The following is a 20,696-nucleotide window of genomic DNA, read 5'->3' as shown; positions in this document are numbered from 1 at the left end:
TAACACTGGGAGATTGTAATGGATCTGGAAAGGTTGGGAGTGGGTGTTTTTATTAATGGGCTGAATCGGGGCACTACTGGCAATGAAGCATTTTACCGTCCCCAGTGCAATATTTCAAATCCGTCTTGATGCAAGCATTAGTACCGTGGAGCTGGTTTAGGTAGAGAGAGGCGGTAGCTCTCCTGCCGACATAGCGCTGTCTACCAGCTCTTAGGTCGGTATAACTACGTCGCTCAGGGTTGTGGGTTATTCACACCCTGGAGCGACGTTAGTTATACAGTAGTAATTCTGTAATGTAGATCAGGGCTTTGTTTAATGTCTGGGGAAAAAGAAAGCAGACTCTCTATCCGTCTCTCCATGCCGCTCCCCCACCTCTAGAGACTATTTTTACAGCCATAAAGCAAAGCCAAGTATATAACCTGCTTTAAAGTTACAGTTAGTTGAAAATCTTGCCCGGGCCCTGATGCTGAGTAGATACACCATGGTATGTCCTGTGACACCTAGCTAGGGTACTAAGGGAAAGCGTGGCGTTAATAATATAACAAACTAGTTAGGTTTGGACTGGAAGCCAGGATGGCTACAAGTTGTCTAAGAGGCCTTGACTTAATCACTTGGTGCCCAATCCTGGAGCCCTTTCTCCTTGTGAATGAGGCTCCAGAATTAGGCCCTTGACTTCAATTTCCCTATCTATAAAGAGAGGCAGAGTAATACTTATTTGCTTATATAACAGGAGGATTATGATGCTCAGTTTGTAAGTATTTGTAAAGAGCCCTGAAAACAAGAAGGCCTGTCTTTGTGCTGAGTAGTAGTATTAATCATATTAGTCCTAAAGAGAAAATGAGAGAATACAATTGCCACTTCAGTGAATACAAATGTATGGATTATGAGGGGAAATCACTAGTTTCTTGAATTCTTAGGGCCCTTTTGACTAAAAACACATTAATCACCCTGAGTGTTGTTATATTTATTATTTACATGGCAACTATTAGATGCTCTGCAATCACATGAGAAATTGAACCACGAGGCAGCAGATGTACCTGGCAAGGTGTGGGTTGTGTTTCTAAAGCTGGTATCTGAGCCCATGAGATGAGATGTGGCTCTTGAAAGGAGCTGTAATATTCTCCTCTCTGATCTTTGATATTCTTTCTTTACTTTCGGGGAGATGGGCACTTCATTTCTGCAGTGGCACAGTGCAAAAGGGACATGCCATACACAAGAAGAATTACATTGAAAATGCTTGAGCCATTCATTAAAGTGACCTGTTCTCCAGACAGAACATCTTCATTTTTAATTATCAAAAAATATGATCAACATTGCCTCCCCAAGTGTTCCCCTCCCCCAAGATAAACTGATGGATATAAGACAGGAGGGTATATTTGGGGGGTGGGAAGGTGAGAATATGGTCTTAAAGTCCACAGTATGTACTGTGAGGGCACATGTTTCTTTAAGAAGATTCTTGTATGTCTGATGGGGCATACTGCACATGCACGTCTCCTCATGCATTCATTAGTCATCACTAAGACAGCTAAAGTATAGTATAGCACAGAACAAAATCCTGCTTAAGTTATTCAAGACTGTGCAGTGTTAGAGGTGCCCCCATAGAGCACTGATTAATCAGGTTTGTTTTGTCAGTGGAGCGCACAGCTAGCTATTTCAAAGTATAAGCCTGATCTTGCCCAATTGAAGTCCAATGAGGGTTTTTGTTGCTGACTGCAGTGGAAATAGGATTGGGCTCCTACGTAGCAACCCCATAAATCAGATTTATTGGTTGGGGTGTGTGTGTGTGTGTGTGTGTGTGTGTGTGTGTGTAAGAGAGAGAGGCATCACCATCTCTGGTGACTCAAGGGTTAAATTCAGAATGATAAACAAGTCGGAATCTATATTTTTATTTCTATTTATACTCTTCCCATTATGGCACTCTACAGTGTGAGGTGGTTTTTCCACCATAGAAACTTTCCTTGGCTGAGTTCAGGCAAGAATAAACATTCACTTCCCTGGGATCTGTCCCTTACCAGCTCCTTTCACCCAATCAGCATCCAGCTGGGTGAATGAAGTACATACTAAAAACTTCACTTTATGAGCCCTTAGGTGGGGAAATCGATATGAATCTGCAATGAAAGCAGTGAAAATAATTGGTTCTACATAATAGGAGCTGATTTAATTTGCAGAATAGTCATTTGAATACTTTACTGCAACACCAGAGTTGCTGGGTCTGATGATTTGTGTGTGTGCTAAATCTGGCACTACATATCTCAGTTCAAAAGCATAAAAGAATGAATCCAATCATGGAGAAAGATGAGGAAGCCTTTGGTTTACTTTAATCTTAGAAACTCCATTACAAAATGTGCTTTTCTTTCCCCTCCCACGTAGCTCTAAAAGACAAGACATTCTATTCATCCATGGCATAAGCAGGTGAACGTGCCATTTCAGTCAATGGGAGTTGTTGCTCTTTACACAGCTGAACTGAGATGAAGGTATTTAGATTAGGGATGGGCAAGCTAGGTCATATAAAATATGAACCGAACCCTTCATTTGGAACTTAAGCCAAATATATATTTTTTTTAGAAAGTTTTGATAGTTCAGTTCACGGCTTTGGCTTTTCCCCACTTGGTTTTGATGAGCACCCAAAGTGGAAATACGATAGAAAAGTCCATTCCTCCTGCAGTATTTCTAACTCAGCAGAGTTTTGAGGACAAACTGGAAGCTTTTCATTCCTGGGAGTTCTCTGGTTTGATTCTCTCCCCTCATGTTGCTTTTCTCTAGCCTACCTGAGGCATCACTGTGTGAATTCCAGAGCTGTCTTTGGTCCTATATTCCCTTACTCCCACCTATAAGCAGCCAGCATCACAACCCCTTACCTCTCCTGTTTTCAGATTGCTGCCTGAAGGGGGCTGAAATATTGCAGATAGCTGCTCTCAGAATTTTTCTAAACCATGCTAGGAAAGGTTGCTTTTTGAGGAGATAGAGAAGACTATAGAATCCGTTAGGGCTTGATTTGATTCATTGGGATTTGAGGAGGCTTAAAACCTCACAGGGTTGAGTCCTTAGAAAACGAAAAGTTAACAAGCTTTCTAAGCTAGTTGTGTCTTCAGGTCGGGGCGGCTCTGTTTTTTGCCACCCTAAGCACGGCAGTCAGGCGGCCTTCGGCGGCATGCCTGCAGGCAGTCTGCGGTCCCGCGGATTCGGCGGCATTTCTGCGGGTGATCTGCCGGTCCCGCGGCTTCGGCGTACCCACCACTGAATTGCCGCCGAAACCCCGGGACCGGCGGACCTCCCACAGGCACGCCACCGAAGGCCGCCTGACTGCCGCCCTCACAGCGACCGGCACGCCGCCCCCCCGTGGCTTGCTGCCCCAGGCACGCGCTTGCTGCGCTGGTGCCTGGAGCCGCCCCTGCTTCAGGTGCAATTAGGGGATCACATTCTGATCTCACTTACACACTAGTGTAAATGCAGAATAACTCTGCTGACTTCAGCAAAGCTGCTCTGGATTCATGCTGCTGTAATGGGTATCAGAATCTCTCCCAGCATGTTTTATGGAACTAAAAAGAGATCTTCCAAAGGAATATTGAGGTCTTCAGTATAGTTGGCCATTGCAAGCTGTATAACTCCATAGACTAAAATTCTTGTCATGGGAAATAGCCCTTCTTTTGGAAGTTACACGCCAACTTTCCAGGCTCATGTACGGGCTCTAAAGGATTACTGAAGGAAACACTGCACCGTAGATCTTACCCAAGGTTTTGCGCTTAGTTTTGAACTTCGGATTGAGGTCTGATGCCCAAACCCATCAGTCAGCACTATAGCAGGAATAAAAACAATGGCTGAATTAGATCATTAGATGTGAAACAGATCGCCTCAGTCCAGAAATCAAGAATTTATTGTGTGTATATACCTTGTATGTTGCTTTTCTTCGCACTCTTTATCTAGGTGGATAATAAATAACATGTGAGTTCTCAATAATTTCACAATCTACTAAGTAATCTCTCAATGTAAACTGAAATGGGACTAAATCCTTCTGGATTACCATGTTAATCACAGCTAAATGAGCTTTAGGATTCTTCTTCCCAAATAGCTGTCTCTTCTCCTTGTGCTAGATCAGGCTCTCATCACTCTTCACATTTTAGAATATTTTACCCACTTCTCTTCCTCCTGTTGGATTCTTTATTTATTTTATTTATGTAAACATATATACTGGAGCGAAGGGAAGCTGGGTTTCTATTATTCTAGAACAAAGTTCTCTTGCTATGTCTCTTCTTCCTCCTTGGAGAGAGATGATTAATTCACATATACCAAAGTTCTTTCTCCAGAAATATATGGAGATTGGTTTTTTTTTCAGTTTCAAGTGATGAGAGTAAAGATGTCATGGAATAAAGGACTGAAGAAAAGGAAAGGGACTCTGTCATGACGCTATAAGAAGAGTAGGTAGATATCGGTGTTTGTGTCAAGTTTTCAGGAGACTGGGCTGCTTAAGGTAGTGATATGCAGTCTACAGGTAAGTCTACACTGCAAAGAAGAACCCAGGGCTGGCCCATGTCAGCCGACTCTGCCTCGCAGAGCTCAGGCTGTGGGGCTGTTTCATTGCTGTGTAGGCTTCCGGGCTTAGGCTGGAACCTGGGCTCTAGGACCCTTCAAGGTGCAGCAGAGTTCCAGAGCTTGAGCTCCAACTAGAGCCCAGAAGCCTACACAGCAATGAAACAGCCCCACAGCCTGAGCGCCAGCAGTGGGTGTCTGGTTGCTGTGTAGACGTTTTGACTTCAGCCAGTTCAGTAGTAATCAAAAGTTGTTGTTGGCTATTTTGGGGCTATATAAAATGGACTAAGTTCAATCCACAGAGAACAGGCTTCCAAATCATGAAATCATTGCTAGAACTAGTGCTAATCAGCATCCTGGATGGCAGACTCCGCAAAGTCAGGGATTGAATAGGCAGAGACTAAGGTCTGTAATGTAGACATAATCTAAGAGTAGCACAGCTGTACCGCTGTAAGGTCTTCCATCTAGCCACTCTATGCTGACAGGAGAGAGCTCTCCCGTCGGTATAATTAAACCACCTGCACCAATGGCAGTAGCTGGGTTGGCAGGAGAACCTCTCCCCAGGGCCGGCTCCAGGCACCAGCTGACCAAGCACATGCTTGGGGTGGCACCTTGTTAGGGGCAGCCAATCTTGGGGTGGCGTGGGACGCTCGGGATTTTGTTGTTGTTTTGGTTTCGTCCGGGCGGCGCTCGGGGGGGTGGGTTGTATGTGTTTCGGCGGCATGGCGTGGTGCTTGGGGGGGGGGGGGGGGGGGGGTGGGGGGGGGGGGGGGGGGGGGGGGGGGGGGGGGGGGGGGGGGGGGGGGGGGTTTTTTTTTTTTTTTTTTTTTTTTTTTTTTTTTCCTTGTGGCGGCAAAAAAGTTAGAGCCGGCCCTGCCTCTCCCACTGACATAGCACTGTCCACACTGGCACTTTTGTTGGTGAAACTTATGTCAGTGGGGGGAGGGGGGTTCACACCCTTGACCAACAAAAGGGCTCGTGTAGACATAGCCTTAGCTCCCCTCTTTTCCCTAGGTGTGATCTATCCCTCCAGGTCAGGGGTGAAGTCCGCAGACAGGGTGGCATGGGGAAACTTGCAGTGAGGCTGCTTATTCAGTTCTGTGGATAACAAGAGGACTTGTCTGTGAGTCTGATACTTGAGCTCCAGTGCTGCAATAAACTCCCCATGGGCTGTCCCCTACACTTGTTGGCTTAACTGGGGCTGCACATGAGTGCAAGGACCTGTCTGCATGGAGTTCATTGCTGGATCAGGACTTTCAGCATTTGATATTTTAATAATAAAAATGAACAGGCAAGTTTCAAAGTATCCAGCATCTATAAACTCTGTACTGTGTAGCTAAAAAGATACTTGATTACAATTCTGGAAATCCTGCATGTGTTGGCTGGAATGGGAAATGAAGTAAGTTTACAAATATTTGTAGCTAACCACAAGGCTTGCATTTTTATTCATTGACAATGATACAGTGTTTATAAAGCAACTGTAATTATTATACTTTTAGTTAAGCCTGTAACTTTGTCCCAAGACATTAAGAAAATTTTACTGCCAGATAACTTATCTGACACGAGATGATAAAGAACATATTTTGGAAGCATATGGTAAACTCTTCTATCCTTTCTTGAACCTATTAACAGTAGGTGCAGTGGACAGCCTAGTTCACAACCCTTGAACACTTATTTTCAGCAGTTAAAGTATTTAGGATGCTTTTCTTTTCCATCCTAGAATGTAAGGATTTTCTGCCTATCCCGAGGCATGTATTGGGGGGTGGGGGGGGGGGAGTTTAAGACCATGGAATACAAAGGTTAGAATGACATGATGAATACTACTGACTTTCATATGGACAGAGGTCTAGAGTATTATTGTGCAGTGTCAGACATGATTCCAACATTCCGTACTCAGAAAAACACCATTCAGTTCAAGAATAACACATAAATTCAAAGACACTAAGGCTAGAAGGGCCCATTATGATCATCTAATCTGACCTTCTGTGGTGTGGGTAATACAGAATTTCAACCTGATGGCAGTGACTGTGATCAATGCACTGTTTTAACCTCCTGATCTGGAGCTTGTATGTAAAGGGTTAATGGATTTTCTTTGGTTTCATAAATTAAAAGAAGTTTTTTTTTTTCATTTGAACTTAAAAGACATTCATTTTTCCTTGAGCCATTGAGGAGTGAGCAAATGTGGTTCACTTGGGAAATTATTTTACTAAATGATGATTTATGGTTTCAACAGTGGGAGGGAGCAGGAGGAAGGAGAACAAGTTAATTCTAATATTTGGTCTGATCCTAAAAGGTGATCCTCCCCCAATGGTACTTCATGTACTGCCAGGACCAGAGACGTAATTACTATTACTCTGGAGCGATCCTATCCAAGTCAATGTAAGTGAGAGCAGGATTTGACCAAATGTCTAAAAATTATGGATCAATTTTTTTTGAATGATCTCTTGTGACTTTAGGCCAAATTTTTCAAACTTAGGTGCCTACAGTGAGGCTGCTAACCCTGTAGTTATACACTTAACCAAATGTGGCCTTATTTTCAAGGGCACTAGTATCCTCAGCTTCATTGAAGTCAATAGTACCTGCAAGTGAAAATCAGGCCACTTTTTGTTGTTGTGGTGGAGCTCAGAGTCTACCTATGGACACCCAGGCATGAAATCTCAAGCTGAGACGCTTCCAAAAATATCCTGCCACAAAGCAGACCAGAGGTTACATAACCCCTGTGCTGGACTCCCCACCACTTTCTCTTATCAAATCAAATTTTTTGTCACCAAGAAGTTAGATTCCAAGAAGAAAGCAGCAACTGGTTGCAACATTTTGAGCTGTATGTTATGCCTGACAGAAAAGTGAGGTGCAGGCTACACCCAGCTTCTTGGCTGTGGTTCTGCACATAGTGTATTTAAAAGGAGTTGCTCATAGGCATGACACACACTATGTTCTCGGTTGAATTATTATTATGTTAGGACCTAGAGATAAGATAAGGACCCTAATGTGCTTGATCTTGGACATACTCCTAGTAAGAGACCGTCCCTGCCTTCCTTGAAGAGCTTATGGTCTAAATAGACAAAGCAGACAACAGATCAGAGGGGAAAAGAAGAGGCACATGAAGGTGAAGAGCCTAGGGTCTCACAGGTGGTTAATGGCAGAGCTTTGGTCAGAATCCAGGTCTCCTGACTCCCAGTCCAGTGCTCCGTCTACTAGTCTTTGTTGCTCCCCTCACAGTCTCCCCGGTGGTAGTAAAAGCTGTTGACAGAGGACTGCCTCCATTTTGCTCTTCTTCAAGGTGTGAAATCTTTGCTTTAGAAAATGCATTTTCTTGTAGAAACAAGCTAATTCATGTATGCTTTTTTTTTTTATTTAAAATTCTAAAGTGCTAGTCAGCTGAAGATGGGTGCACTTTCCTTTTGACTGGTATATGAGATAGTGAAGCAAGATTGTATGTGTCCTAAGCTGCTCCCAATTTATTTTAAATCTTCCAGGGAGTGTGGCTGCACTACACAATGTTTTAAAGTGCTAACATTACATTAGCAGATCTGAATATACATCTATCCAGCTACTGCCTTGGTATTCCTGATGTGGGAAGGCTGCTGTACATTAGGAGTTCCACCTAAAGCAGGGGTGGGCAAACTTTTTTTGGCCCGGGGCCACATCGGGGTTGTGAAACGGTATGGAGGACCGGGTAGGGAAGGCTGTGCCTCCCCAAACACCCTGGCCCCCGCCCCCATCCACTCCCTATCACCTGACAGGCCCCCCGGACTCCCATACCTATCCAACCCCCCTGTTCCCCATCCCCTGACCTCCCTGTCCCCTAACCGCCCCCTGGGGACTCCACCCCTTATCCAACCCCACCGATCCCCGTCCCCTTACCATGCCACTCAGAGCGGCAGGACTGGCTTATTGGAAAGTCTGGGAGGTGGGCGGGTGCAAGCCGTGCAGCCCGACCGGAGCGGTGGGCCAGAGTGCTCCCCGTGTGGCAGCGGGGGAGGGGACAGTAGGGGAGGGGCTGGGGACTAGCCTCCCCGGCCGGGAGCTCAGAGGCCGGGCAGGACCGTCCCGCGGGCCGGATGTGGCCCATGGGCCGTAGTTTGCCCACCTCTGACCTAAAGGCTAAAATAGCTTTTCAACAAAAATTGGCCTTCACGTGAAGCTAGAGTCAGGGCAAAAATTCATTCTTAGGAATGTGCTGAGCCAATCCACATCCTGATCCCTGTGAGGGAGGGGTGCATCTGTTAGGCTCAATGCAGAAGAATAGTGCTGTGGATCATGTAACACACTATTTGGAACGTGGGAAAGTTTACGAGGACCCTAGTTGTATGTTCCAGCCCCCAAATGCTTCAGAGTGGAATAGAGATGTGGATTCCACAACAGATTATGGGTCTGATCCAAATTCCATTGAAGTCAATGAAAGACTTCCAAAGACCTTAGTGGACTTTGGATCAGGCTTGTGGCCCTTCATTTAAAATGTAATTGTTTTGCATTTATAAGGGGGGGGGGAAGCATCTAGTAATATTTTCTGAATCACTCCTTTTCGCTTCGAGTTTGAGTTATAAACATTGGTTGGTGCTCTGGTCCCTTTGTACGCCATGAAATGACATGCAGATAGCTACAAAATCTGGTTTTGATGTACTGCATTATTGGAGTCAGAAATGCTTCGGTGGCTTTCGGAAAGTTCTGAACGTTCCATCAGCAAAGCCATTTATAGGAAATGATGATCAAACACAGATGTTAAGGTGAGACCCGGTTGGCTTAATGAATGTTTGTTTGTTTTTTCACCCTCAGCTTTATATTCAGGCCAGACGTCCTGAGAATCTGACCTTATCTATTGCCAGAGCAACATACCATTCTCATCCCCTGAGGCTGCAGGGAGTGAATAGAGGAGTACCATACCAACAGTACCAACCTGTAGTGATGCTGGAGCAGGCCTATACCATTCATTGGGATGGGAGAGCACCCGAGGATGTCATTCTGTACCCAATCAACTTCAACAGGTACCACCCAAGATTTCCTTTGAATGTGCTCTGTTTCTGATGTGAGTATTGCTATGATGCTTTTCCAGGGTCCTGCTGATTTATCTTTTGGCACAATATCAGCAACTTCTGAGAGAGCTGCAGTAAGTTGTTTATGACCGACACAATTACAAACAAATGCCTCTGTGTTCACTTTACTGCAGCCTTTCTGATGTGCAGAGACTTTTCTCCTTCCAGTAAGTTTTGAAATAAAATCCAGCTTACAACTAGCATGCTGTCCCTGAAATCAGATCCAAAGGAGACCTCATGTGCTCTCTCATTTGTTCACGCTAGTTGCTGCACACCCAATTTATTTCCCATAAATATAAAGTGTAGAATATAAAGTGTAGAAATGTATTTGAATGTGTATGGAGAGTCACATTTTCTCTGTCCTAAACACTGCAATTTCATTCTTTACTTGTATCAAGTTTAAAAATACCAGGAGTCTGCTGAAATATTTCAAAACTGATAAAACTCTATTCTGTTCCAGTTTCCATGTTTTCTTGCACCTCCTCTATATAAAACTGGGACATATGCACTTTAGACTTATTTTCCCCCTGAAGGTTGTTCCATTTCCTCCCTCTCCCCTTCCCCCCGCTCCTCCCAGATCTCTCCTGTTTTGACTATTGGGTAAAGGGACTGATTCTTATCACATGTACATGGGTTTTACATTGGCATGCTTCCATACACTTCAGTGCACTTACACCTGATTGGAACTAGTGTAATTGAGAGGAGAGAGAGCCTCACAATATGTGAGGCACACCCATTATTTACATTGTCAAAATAGATACTTGGGTACTACAGTGATAAGCAATATAGAAAACCCTATAATTGACACACAGGTTCTTTAGCACATATAACTTCTTGAGTCCTGTTAGGATGATACAGTAAAAGAGCAGAGTTGTGCAAGCAAACTCTTCCATTATTACATGTTGCCTTAATCACACAGGGCAAGAGTCACAAAGTATTTAGGTGCCAAAGATGCAGGTAGGCATGTAGTGGGATTTTCAAAAGTGCATAAGCAGGTTAGGAGTCTTTGCATCTTTAGGTGCCTAAATAGCTTTGCAAATTGAGCCCATAGAGAATATCTAACTCCGCTCCTCCAAGATGGTTAAATTGCACAGGTTTTAGCTGAAGGTAGCATTTTTGGCTGTTTTGAATGGTGTTGGTTTCCTTGAATTTTTGTGCTGAATTTTTTGGGTCAAATTCTGCCCAAATTTGTGGGCAATGCTCATACAGCAGAGGTGTTTATGCTTTGCTCAACCAAAATCCATTTTGAATACCTGCTGGTAGCTTTGTCCAAATGACTCAGTGCTGCTGCCGGAGAAGGACATTCCTAATCTCCATTATGGAGATGCTGTTCACAGAGATCACATATCCCAGCATGAACTGCTCTATCATACTCCCAGCAGCCTTCCCCAGTGACTGTGCTGAGATGTAGTCTCTGCAAACTTCTCCTATGATTTTAAAGATGAAGGTAGATATGGGCCATGGTGTAGGTCCCAGGCTGTGTGTATGGTGTATGTGTCTCACCTCACACACTCTCTTGCCATGGAGGAGCTATTAATGTCTAAGACCGGGTTCGGCATGCGGCTCGCCAGGGTAAGCACCCTGGCGGGCCGGGCCAGTTTTATTTACCTGCTGACGCGGCAGGTTCGGCCGATCGCGGCCCCCATTGGCCGCGGTTCGCCGTCCCGGGCCAATGGGGGCGGCGAGAAGCTGCGGCCAGCACATTGCTCGCCCGCGCCGCTTCTCACCGCCCCCATTGGCCCGGGACGGCGAACCGCGGCCAGTGGGGGCCGCGATCGGCCGAACCTGCCATGTCAGCAGGTAAATAAAACTGGCCCGGCCCGCCAGGGTACTTACCCTGGCGAGCCGCGTGCCGAACGTTGCCGACCCCTCGTCTAAGAGTTTTCAAGATCTTGTACTTTCACAGAGAAGAAAAGTCAGTTTGTCATCTGTGGATTAGCCCTAGTTTTGTCATTTATTTTCCTATTTTAAAAGTAATTTTCCTTGCAATTATAGAGCTAAATACTCAGCTGGTGTAACTGGTGACTCCAGGGGAGCCATGCCAGTTTTTACTCCAGTTGAGGCTCTGGCCCACAGTATTAAAACAGATTCAAATTTATACGCAGCCCCTGGGTCTCTGACAAAACCCAGCCAGAGATCTGGTCCCTTATTCAGGCAGCAACATAAATCACATATTCAAAACCCTACAGTGTGGTTGGTTTCACAAAAGACAACAACAAGAGAACCACATTCAAATCAGTTGAATGGGGGAAAAGCTGTCTGTCCCTAGATATTTTTTTTTTTTTTTTTCTGATCAAGAAACAGTTGTCAGGCTGTCTGGTTTGAAGAAATACACTGAAAGAAAACCACAATTTTGCTTCATATAAAACTTCTTACTAGCAAGAGTCTAGAAAGAAACAAGTGTCGCAAGTCCCTGTTCATTCTGAATAGACTAGACCCTCTAAGTAGGGCAAGAACTCAAATGATGTAATGGGAAGGATGAAGAGTTTAGGCTGCACAGGGGAAGCACTGAGAAAAGAGGTTCTCATGGAAGGGCAAAGTAACTGAGGGGAAAAGAGGATTTTGATTAAAACCACTGTCTCTTAAGCATTTCCAAAGTGACCGTTACTTCAGTGCAGCGTTCTTATTATGGAAGAAATAACAAGTTACCAAGATGGAGACAATCCAAGTTAGCCCCCTTGGGAAGTTTTTACCTGCCTTAACAGGTCTTCCTGTTTGTTTAAAACACACAGCACTGTGAATAATCAACCAAAAATGAACACTCTTGACATAGTGAAGAATGTACAAAGTGCATATTGAGCAAAATCAAGAAGAATGATCGATAAGCTTAATAGCAGTGTCTTGGGAGTAATAATTGCAGTGCAGCTTTTATTTAAATTATTTTTACCTGGCATTGGTAGAGCAGTGAATAGCTGTATCAGGGATACTGATGTTGCAGCACTGGTGTTTCTGGAATAACTATTTTGAGTTGGCTAAAAGAAGGTCAGGGGGGAAATAAAGAATTTGACAGTGGGATGCGTAGCAGGATTTGGATTGCTCCAGCAGTCAGGCATAATACTGACACTGAATACTTGTATGGTTAACTCCTGCATTGCCACCAGAAACTCCATACATCCCAACAGCAGTAATTTACGTTTAATTCAAATATCTGTTTAAGACAGGGATACTCAGACCTCAGTGGCTCAGGAGCCAAATTTGTGATCAACACTGCCCAAAAGAGCCACAGTAGCATGAATTCATCGTTTCATGTTCTGTGTATGTGTGAATGAATGTACTCCGAGCAAACTGACTGACCAGGTATCCTACAATTGGTTAGTAACATAGTAAAAGCATCCTGATTGGTTAATAATTAAATCACACAGTGAGTGGCAGGAGACACAGTAAAGAGCCACTTGCAGTTCCTGAGCCTCAGTCTAAGTATCACTGGTTTAAAAGACTGGAGCACTGAAATTCACTAGGTGGGCCAGAGGGGTAAATCGACATGCCTCAGTTGGAGTCAATGTGAATTTACTCCAGGTGAGAATCTAACCCATTGTGTCCAGCAGCACTGCACAAGCATGTATCTAGGATGCTATTTGGAGCACAAGCACTTAGGAGGAGCCCTCTCTTTTATGTGTGACTAGCTGAGGGCATGTCATGGATGTACTTCTTCAGTGCTGATTTCGATGGCTATGTGAGGATTACAGTAATTGTGACACCCCGCCCTCGAAATTCCTTCAGTTTCCACTAAAAAATGTAAATGGGATTAAAGAAATCAAACAAAAGCTTGACCTCTTGAACCACCACTTGCTGCCATCTATGGCTCTGCTGTGGAAACTCTTGTACAGGCATGTTGCATGAAGAAAACTGATTTTCCTTTCCAGCGAGAAATCCATGTGACTTGTTGGGTATGGCAGTTGGTTCACCAGTTGATTTGAATTAGAAAACCAAAGTCGTTAAGATCTGCAGATTGAGCTTTAAATTAGTGTTGGGCATGTCCGGGTTGGCTCAGAAAGGAACACTTTTGTTTCCTAGTTCATAGGGTAGTCAGATAGATGTGAGTTTTATTATAAGGATAAGATGAAGGTGTGCTATTGAGGTCTCTTGAAACTGTTAACATCAGGGCCGGTGCAGGGAAGTTTCATGCCCTAGGTGAAACTTCCACCTTGCGCCACTCTCACCCCCAGCTAACCCCGCCCCCTGCGGCAGCTAACCATGCCCCCCCCATGGCAGCTAACCCCGCCTGGGGAGCCCCCCTCCACAGCAGCTAACCCCGCCTGCTGCCCCCCCCCACCCGGGGAGCCCCAACCCCGCGGCAGCTAACCCCACCTGGGGAGCCCACGCCAGCTCACCTCCACTCCGCCTCCTCCACTGAGCATGCTGGCGCCACTCTAATTCTCCTCCCCTCTCAGGCTTGCGGCGCCGATTGGAGGAGAATTAGAGCGGGGGCTGTGTGCTCAGCGGAGGAGGCAGAGTGGAGGTGATCTGGGGCGAGGAGTGGTTCCCCTGTGCGCCCCCCCCCCGTTTCTGCGGGTGGCCGTCCTCGCACCCCCCTGCCCCAGCTCACCTCCACTCCACCTCCTCGCCTGAGTGGGCTTTTAGGCACCCTCAACCACTAGGCGCCCTAGGCGGCCGCCTAGTTCACCTACTGGTTGCACCGGCCCTGGTTAACATAGGACCTGGTAACTTCCAAACATTTTGGCATCTGAGCAGAAAGAGAATACCAACTGGAATTTTAATTATCGGGAATAAAGTCCCGTAGAACCTATCAAACTATTCTGAAGCCTGTTCTTGTCCAGCATAAATCATGTGTGAAAGTTTCATGAACGGAGACCTAAGACCTCTCCACAACGTGTCTCCGCTCCCTGTTGGCCGATGTTCCTCATCAAGGCTGTTTCAATGCTCCCTTGTTTTTTTTGTTCTTCACGGAGGGATGGAAATGATCCCTAAAAACTAGGTTAAGGGCTCTGCTCAGCATGAATATCCATTTGTGTAGCACAAAGAACCACCACAGAAGCTTGTTAGGTGAGGGAGAGGGAGGGGGAGCAAATCTGGAAAGCTAGGCAGAGACTATGGGGAATATTGTGTGTGTCTCTGGTAAGTGTCTCCTCTCAGACTCTGGAGAAATGGTCCAAAGATTGGCACTTCAGACAGTAGGCAAAGTCCTTCGATTTAATGACCTAGTCTTTGTCTGTGTGCAGATTCTCTAATCTTGGAAGAGGCTAAAGCTAAGACGATTATCAAATGCATGGTGCAGTGCAGTAAATCAGTAGGGTTTATTTGTGTTATCAGGAAAATCTAAAGAGGGCTCAAATCACCTCAGAGTAAATGTCTAAAGCATCATGTGGTAAATTGTACTATGGAAATAGCCTGAAAAGCAAGGGCAATTAGGCTGTACATTCAGCATTACTAATGAGCACCAGCTAATACCGCTGTACTTGGTCTGTTAACGCTTAGAGAGAAACACTTCCCCCCCATCCGCTGTGATTCAGCTGATTGAGGGAAATATCATGGTGTATCTGAATAACAGACCTAATAAATTGATGAGGTCACTTACAGTCAAATTATCACAATCCCCCACAAAACCTCCCTGCCGATGCTCTGATCTGCCTTATTGCCATGGACTGTGGAAACTTGCATGGCAGTCTTCATAATGCTTTATTCATTGGTACTGTCTTATGGCCTGATGCTAAGTGTCCACTGAAGTCAATAGAAGTTGATATACTCTGCACTTCATAAGAGGTGCTCAGCACTTCGTTGCACCTCTGCAAAGGTTTCAGTGGTGGGGAAGGACTGGAGAGCTTTGGTTTTTGTACTATTCTGATTGGAAGTGAATGAAATTGGATGTATTCATGTTTTCTTTGGACTCAGACAGGCATATGGAAGGGCTGAATATTTACATTTCTATAAAAATGGGCACAGGAGGCCGTGTTTGGATTGTCATTTGTATTAGACTGGGGTCTGAAGGTCTGGTTCCAGGCTGTACCAGAGCTAGGGTTTGTGATCATATTCAATAGCGTTGAAATCTTCTGAACAGGAACCGGAAAAAAGGAGAGTTATTTTGAATCTGACCCAGAACTCAAACCATAGAGGTAGGTTCAGATCTCCTCTTCACCACTCCCCTGTTCCCCATGCCTCAAATTTGAGGTTCTTATTTGGGCCCATGACTAACTTCTAGATGAAAAGGTGGCACTTTAACACTTTTTCCATGTTTTGCAACGTGAGATCTGGATGAGTGTTTTGATCTAAATGACCTAAATTATCATAATGTGCCCTTCAGCATAAGCAAACCATCTATATTCTCCAGCTCCCCAAATGAAACGCCAAGGCACTAATAGTATTTGGCTTCATATGAGCTGGTTTCAACTTTGAAGGGATTATTGTCTACAGCTGCTTTTTTAGTATGATTCATGCTTGTAGCTACTTATCTTGTGTACAATTAAATTCTTTACCAGTGATGCAATCTGGAGGAAAACAAAGACAATAAGACCAGGCTAGAATAAACCTGGGCAAACATGCCCAGCTGATGGAGATTTTTTGTTTAAGCTGTGGTTTTATTCTTTTATAAATTAACTAGTGTGTGAGCAACGCTTTGCTTCTGCCATTATTACCTGGACTGATAAATACACAGGCAGATGAAAGCAACTTTTCTGCAAATCAAATTGCTATTGGCAGCTTTAGGGCTGCAACCATCTTTTTGTTATATGTATATATACTGTAATTAGCACAATGAGTCTCTGATGGCTGGTTGGGGCCTCTAGGTGCAGCCAGGATACAAATAATCAATAATAATAATAATGTGCTATTAGATGTGAGTTAGGGTATCACAATCTGGCCCTAAATATGCTGATTATATCCCAGTTCAAATTCAAATATCCAAATAACATAGAAATTAGTAAATATATTTAAACTCCCTGTGTCTCAAAAATAATTTTTCTTACTTATCTTTGATCCATTAGGTTAATCAAATAGATTGGCGCTGTAGTGAGATGTTTTACTGTTGAGAAAGGAGCTGAAATTTTTACTGAAACCTTGGAATGCGAGTTGCTTAGCTGTAGTTAAATATTATTACTGTAGTAGCCTATGTGGAGCTGGCACTAATGTTTTTGAGTAAGCCTGTGAAACAGTTTTTGTCACCCTCTGTCCCCAAACCTGTCCTACTGTCCACTTCTGTGCCCAGGGCTGGCCTGAGGATATTGGGGAAGGTTAGCGAGGTGACTCTTGACTGACTCATTTTACATAATAAACATATGGGAAGAATGTGTGGGTCAGGCAATCTGTAGATCCATCCCTACCCCCAGCCTTCCATTGCAGATCCCCGCTGCATGTTCTTTTCTACCCTAGGAAGTGATTTACTTTGGTTTATTTTGGGTTTCATTTTCAAGGCTGTCTCCAGGAGGAAAAGGGCTAGACATGTTACTTTTTCTTTTCTCACCCACTGGAAGCTGAGATTTTTATTTATTTTTTTCCCCTCCCTTCCCCCAAACCAGCGGGTCTTGTGGCTGTGAATTTCACAGGTCCCACAGACCTGTTCTCACCATATGTGTGTGTGACATGTTCACAGAAAAATAGTAATACAGTATTGGATAATCCAGTTAAGGAGAGAAAATTAAAAAAAAAATTGTTACTGTCAAGAAAGCCAGTGTGTTAGGGAAAAAATATGATGTCAGTGAAACTCCTAATATTTCAGTACAGGTTTTCTTTTTAGTCTGAAGGTAAGGTTCTGTGAGCCAAATACTGTGCTGACTCCTCTGTGCATCCTAGCTATCACCAGTAGGGTTGGAGCTTTAATTTGTTTGACCTCAAAAATATAAACCCCTTTGCCTAAAGTGGCATAAATGTGAAAATGAAACTGTGTGTGTGAATATTAACTCTCTGTCAATTATCTATGCAGATTTAGGCTCTGTTAGCCTCCAGAAAGGCCATTTTAAGTTTGGTTCACACCGCTCTGGTAATGTAACATGTTCTCCATTTGTCACTAGAACTGTAGTGAGTTGTTTTTCAGAAGTGGCTAGTCTTAACAAGGCCTTGAAAAGGAAAATTGCTGGCTGTTTGCCTGGTAGCTGTCTTGTCCCTGTGAGGACTTGAATGTGCTTAATGGAATGGAACTGAAGACAAAGCCTTAAAAAGAAATTTGAGAGGAGTGGGATGGACAGCTCTAGTGAGCCACTGGGAAACATGGACTCCAGGCCAGTCTGCTGAAATGTAAGGTGTTTGAATTGGGGGGTGGAGGAGGGCAGTGAAGATACTCTCCAGTTTGTTCTCAGCCTTTTTTCCAATCATGAGTGGAGAGTACATCACACTCCCCTTTCCAAGTCAAGCACTGGAGTAGAGTTAGCCTTCAGGAGATGGCTGCTGTGTTGTTAACTTGGCTGAATGTGCGTTTTTGGTGGACGGATAACGAGCGTGTAGCCAGACAGTTCACTGTATCTGAAGACTCCTAGGAGAAGTGAACTGATCACTCAAACTGCCTTCTCACTGAGGTCAATGGGAAATGCAGATGCTGAGCACCTCTTGGGATTTGCTGCTAAGATGGAGTGAAAGCTTTGAGTATGATCTTTTTTGTCATTTTCACTTCAGAATTCTCTCTGTGCGATTCGTATTACCCATTGGGATATTAACTTTCAGAGCAGTGCGTGAGGATTTATATTTGAAACTTTCTTATTGATGTGAATAGGGATCAAATGACACGCTTTGAAAATACATTTCATTGTGCTTGTATAGATTTGGGGGGAGGGGGGAAATCAGAGGGCCATTTTTAAATCAGAGTAGTAATAGTTTGGGGGAAACTGATCTAGTGAGCAAAAATCTCCCATTCTCCTAACTTCTATAGTTTGGAAATCAATTAATCTTTATTAATTTCCAGCATGTGCTGCAGGCAGCTATAACCACTGGATTTTTTTCTCTGATATTTAAGCTATGTCTACACTACAGCCCCTACAGCAGTATAGCTGCAGCTCCACCACTGTACGATCTCCCGTGTAGCTGCTCCGTGTTGCCAGGAGAGAGCTCTCCCACTGGCATCATTAAACTACCCCCAACGAGTGGTGGTAGCTGTGTCTGCGGAAGAGCGTCTCCTGCCAACACAGCGCTGTCAACACCGGTGCTTTTGTCGGCAAAACTTATGTTGGTCAGGGGTGTGTTTTGGGTTTGTTATTTTTCACAGCCCTGCCTGACAAAAGTTTCACTGATAAAAGTACTAATGTAGACATTCTGTTCTGCACTGGTACTCCAGATTTTCACCAGTGAGATCAGAATTTGATTTGTAGATTTCATAGTCATCAGCCATTATACAAGTCATGTCAACAAAATCTTCATGGTTGTTTTCAGGGACAGAACTCTGCACCTTTAGAATCTCCAGTAGCTAGAACCGTATCAGGGCTCCTTATGTTCTCCATAGGCCAGCAACTATGGCTGTCTACACTGAGAAGCTTACAGTGGCACAGCTGTGCCATTAACACCATGCCACTGTAAGGCATGCAGTGTAGCCACTCTTTGGCAGGAGAGAGCTCTCCTGCCAACAAAATAAAACCACCCCCAACAAAGGGCTGTAGCTTTGTTGGTGGGAGATGCTCTCCCACCGACAAAGCACTGTCCATACCAATGCTTTTTGTCAGTCGGGGGTGTGGTGGTGGTATTTTTTTTTTTTTTCCCCCCACACCCTTGAGCGACCAAAGTTTTACTGATGAAAGTGCATAGTAGACATGGTCACACACATTTTGTTCAGGTCTGACATTCCAGCCTCTAGAGGGCAATGCTCCACCTAAACCTATATGGTCCAAGAGCTTTCTTTGCCCTCTGCCTGTAGGAGAGGGCAGCAAACAGATGTACACTCCTGTTAAACTTACTTTAGCTGAACCTGTTGTCTGTACCACTCCAAGTTATACCATTCTCACTTCAGATGCAGATTTCTTACCATTCCACAAAAATCAGGCATTACTGTATTTCCTTGTTTATTCCTAGAAACTACTGGCATCAGAAATGCAAAATCTAGACACTGTGAATATAAAATACTTTGTGTGTACTAAGGGAATATGTCAGACTTTTTCCTCTGGGTATTTCATTTGGGGTCTTAGGCACTCTTCTGGGTCTTTTGGAGCTGTGCTTTGGACTAAACAGTAGAGGGAGGTTCCGCTTTTGCTGGAATTACTATGGGACTCAACAGTAGTAAACTATAAATCTATCCTGTGTCCAATATCAGGAAATCTCTGAACTGCTTTTTTTGTGTGTGTGTGTGGGGAGGGATTGCTCAGTGGTTTGAGCATTGGCCTGCTAAACCCAGGGTTGTGAGCTCAATCCTTGAAGGGGCCATTTAGGGATCTGGGGCAAAAATCTGTCTGGGGATTGATCCTGCTTTGAGTAGGGGGTTGGACTAGATGACCTCCTGAGGTCCCTTCCAACCCTGGTATTCTATATTCTATGCGTCTCTTTCCTTTTTCCACTTCCCCCTTGTTGCTTCATTTGATCAAGACGTTCAGCAGCTGGCAACAGCCAAGGGAACTTTTTAAACATTTTGGTATTTTTGCTTCACTTAGGAAGTCAGAACAGCAAATATCAATATTGCAATTAAAAAAAAAAGGCCACAAGACAGCCATTTCCAAGAGAAAATAAACAGTGCTAAGCAAACGCATAAAAAAAAATATGAAACACACTGTGTGGATTGTTGAATGACAGTAACTCAGGAGCAGAAGCTGCAGCGCTGAGATATGCCCTTGCCAGTAGACATTTTAAGTATTCACTCTAATATTTGAAAATATTTGGTAGGACTCAGTGAACCTTGACTTTGTACCAGTTGTTATTTAGCTTTGCTTCTTCAGGGGCCAATAGTCTGGGGGAAAAACAGAGAGGAAATTGACCTCCCAAAAAAATTAAATCCCCTCCTATGAGAATGAACGGAATAATGTCACCAGTAATGGTTGTAAACACAGCTATTTTCTCTTTCATTAAAGCGTCTACAAATCTGAATTTGATTTTAATTTCATTTTAAAGGATCAACTCCAAAAAAATCAGACTTTTTGCTTGAAAATTTTTAACCCGTTGTTACAAGTAAATCCTCATAACTAAAAGAAAAAAAAATCTGTCTGCTTTCTACATTTGACAGCATTTTATCTACAGCCAGTTTCACTACTTCCTTTTGTACAATCTGTTAATCACCAT

The 20,696-nt window shown here is 44.0% G+C and overlaps 2 protein-coding genes across 5 annotated transcripts in view; both read left to right on the top strand.

Moving 5' to 3' along the window:
• Window positions 1-20,696, top strand: part of CEMIP (cell migration inducing hyaluronidase 1) — a 150,362-nt gene that overhangs the window by 31,116 nt on the left and 98,550 nt on the right. The gene's annotated exons all lie outside the window — the stretch shown is intronic.
• LOC112102567 (cell surface hyaluronidase-like) overlaps window positions 1-20,696 on the top strand; it is a 74,689-nt gene that overhangs the window by 35,445 nt on the left and 18,548 nt on the right. For all 3 annotated transcript variants that reach the window (XM_024193929.2, XM_029910718.1, XM_024193928.2), the window contains exon 19: window positions 9,304-9,512. In XM_024193929.2, coding sequence (XP_024049697.1) covers window positions 9,304-9,512 — 209 coding nt within the window. The remainder of the gene's footprint in view (window positions 1-9,303; window positions 9,513-20,696) is intronic.

The sequence above is a fragment of the Terrapene carolina genome, unplaced genomic scaffold, assembly GCF_002925995.2.
Source record: "Terrapene carolina triunguis isolate 2854851 unplaced genomic scaffold, T_m_triunguis-2.0 Scaffold67, whole genome shotgun sequence".
Lineage (NCBI taxonomy): Eukaryota > Metazoa > Chordata > Testudines > Emydidae > Terrapene > Terrapene triunguis.
Note: the sequence above shows the minus strand (reverse complement) of the source record. Positions and strands in the feature narration are given on the sequence as shown.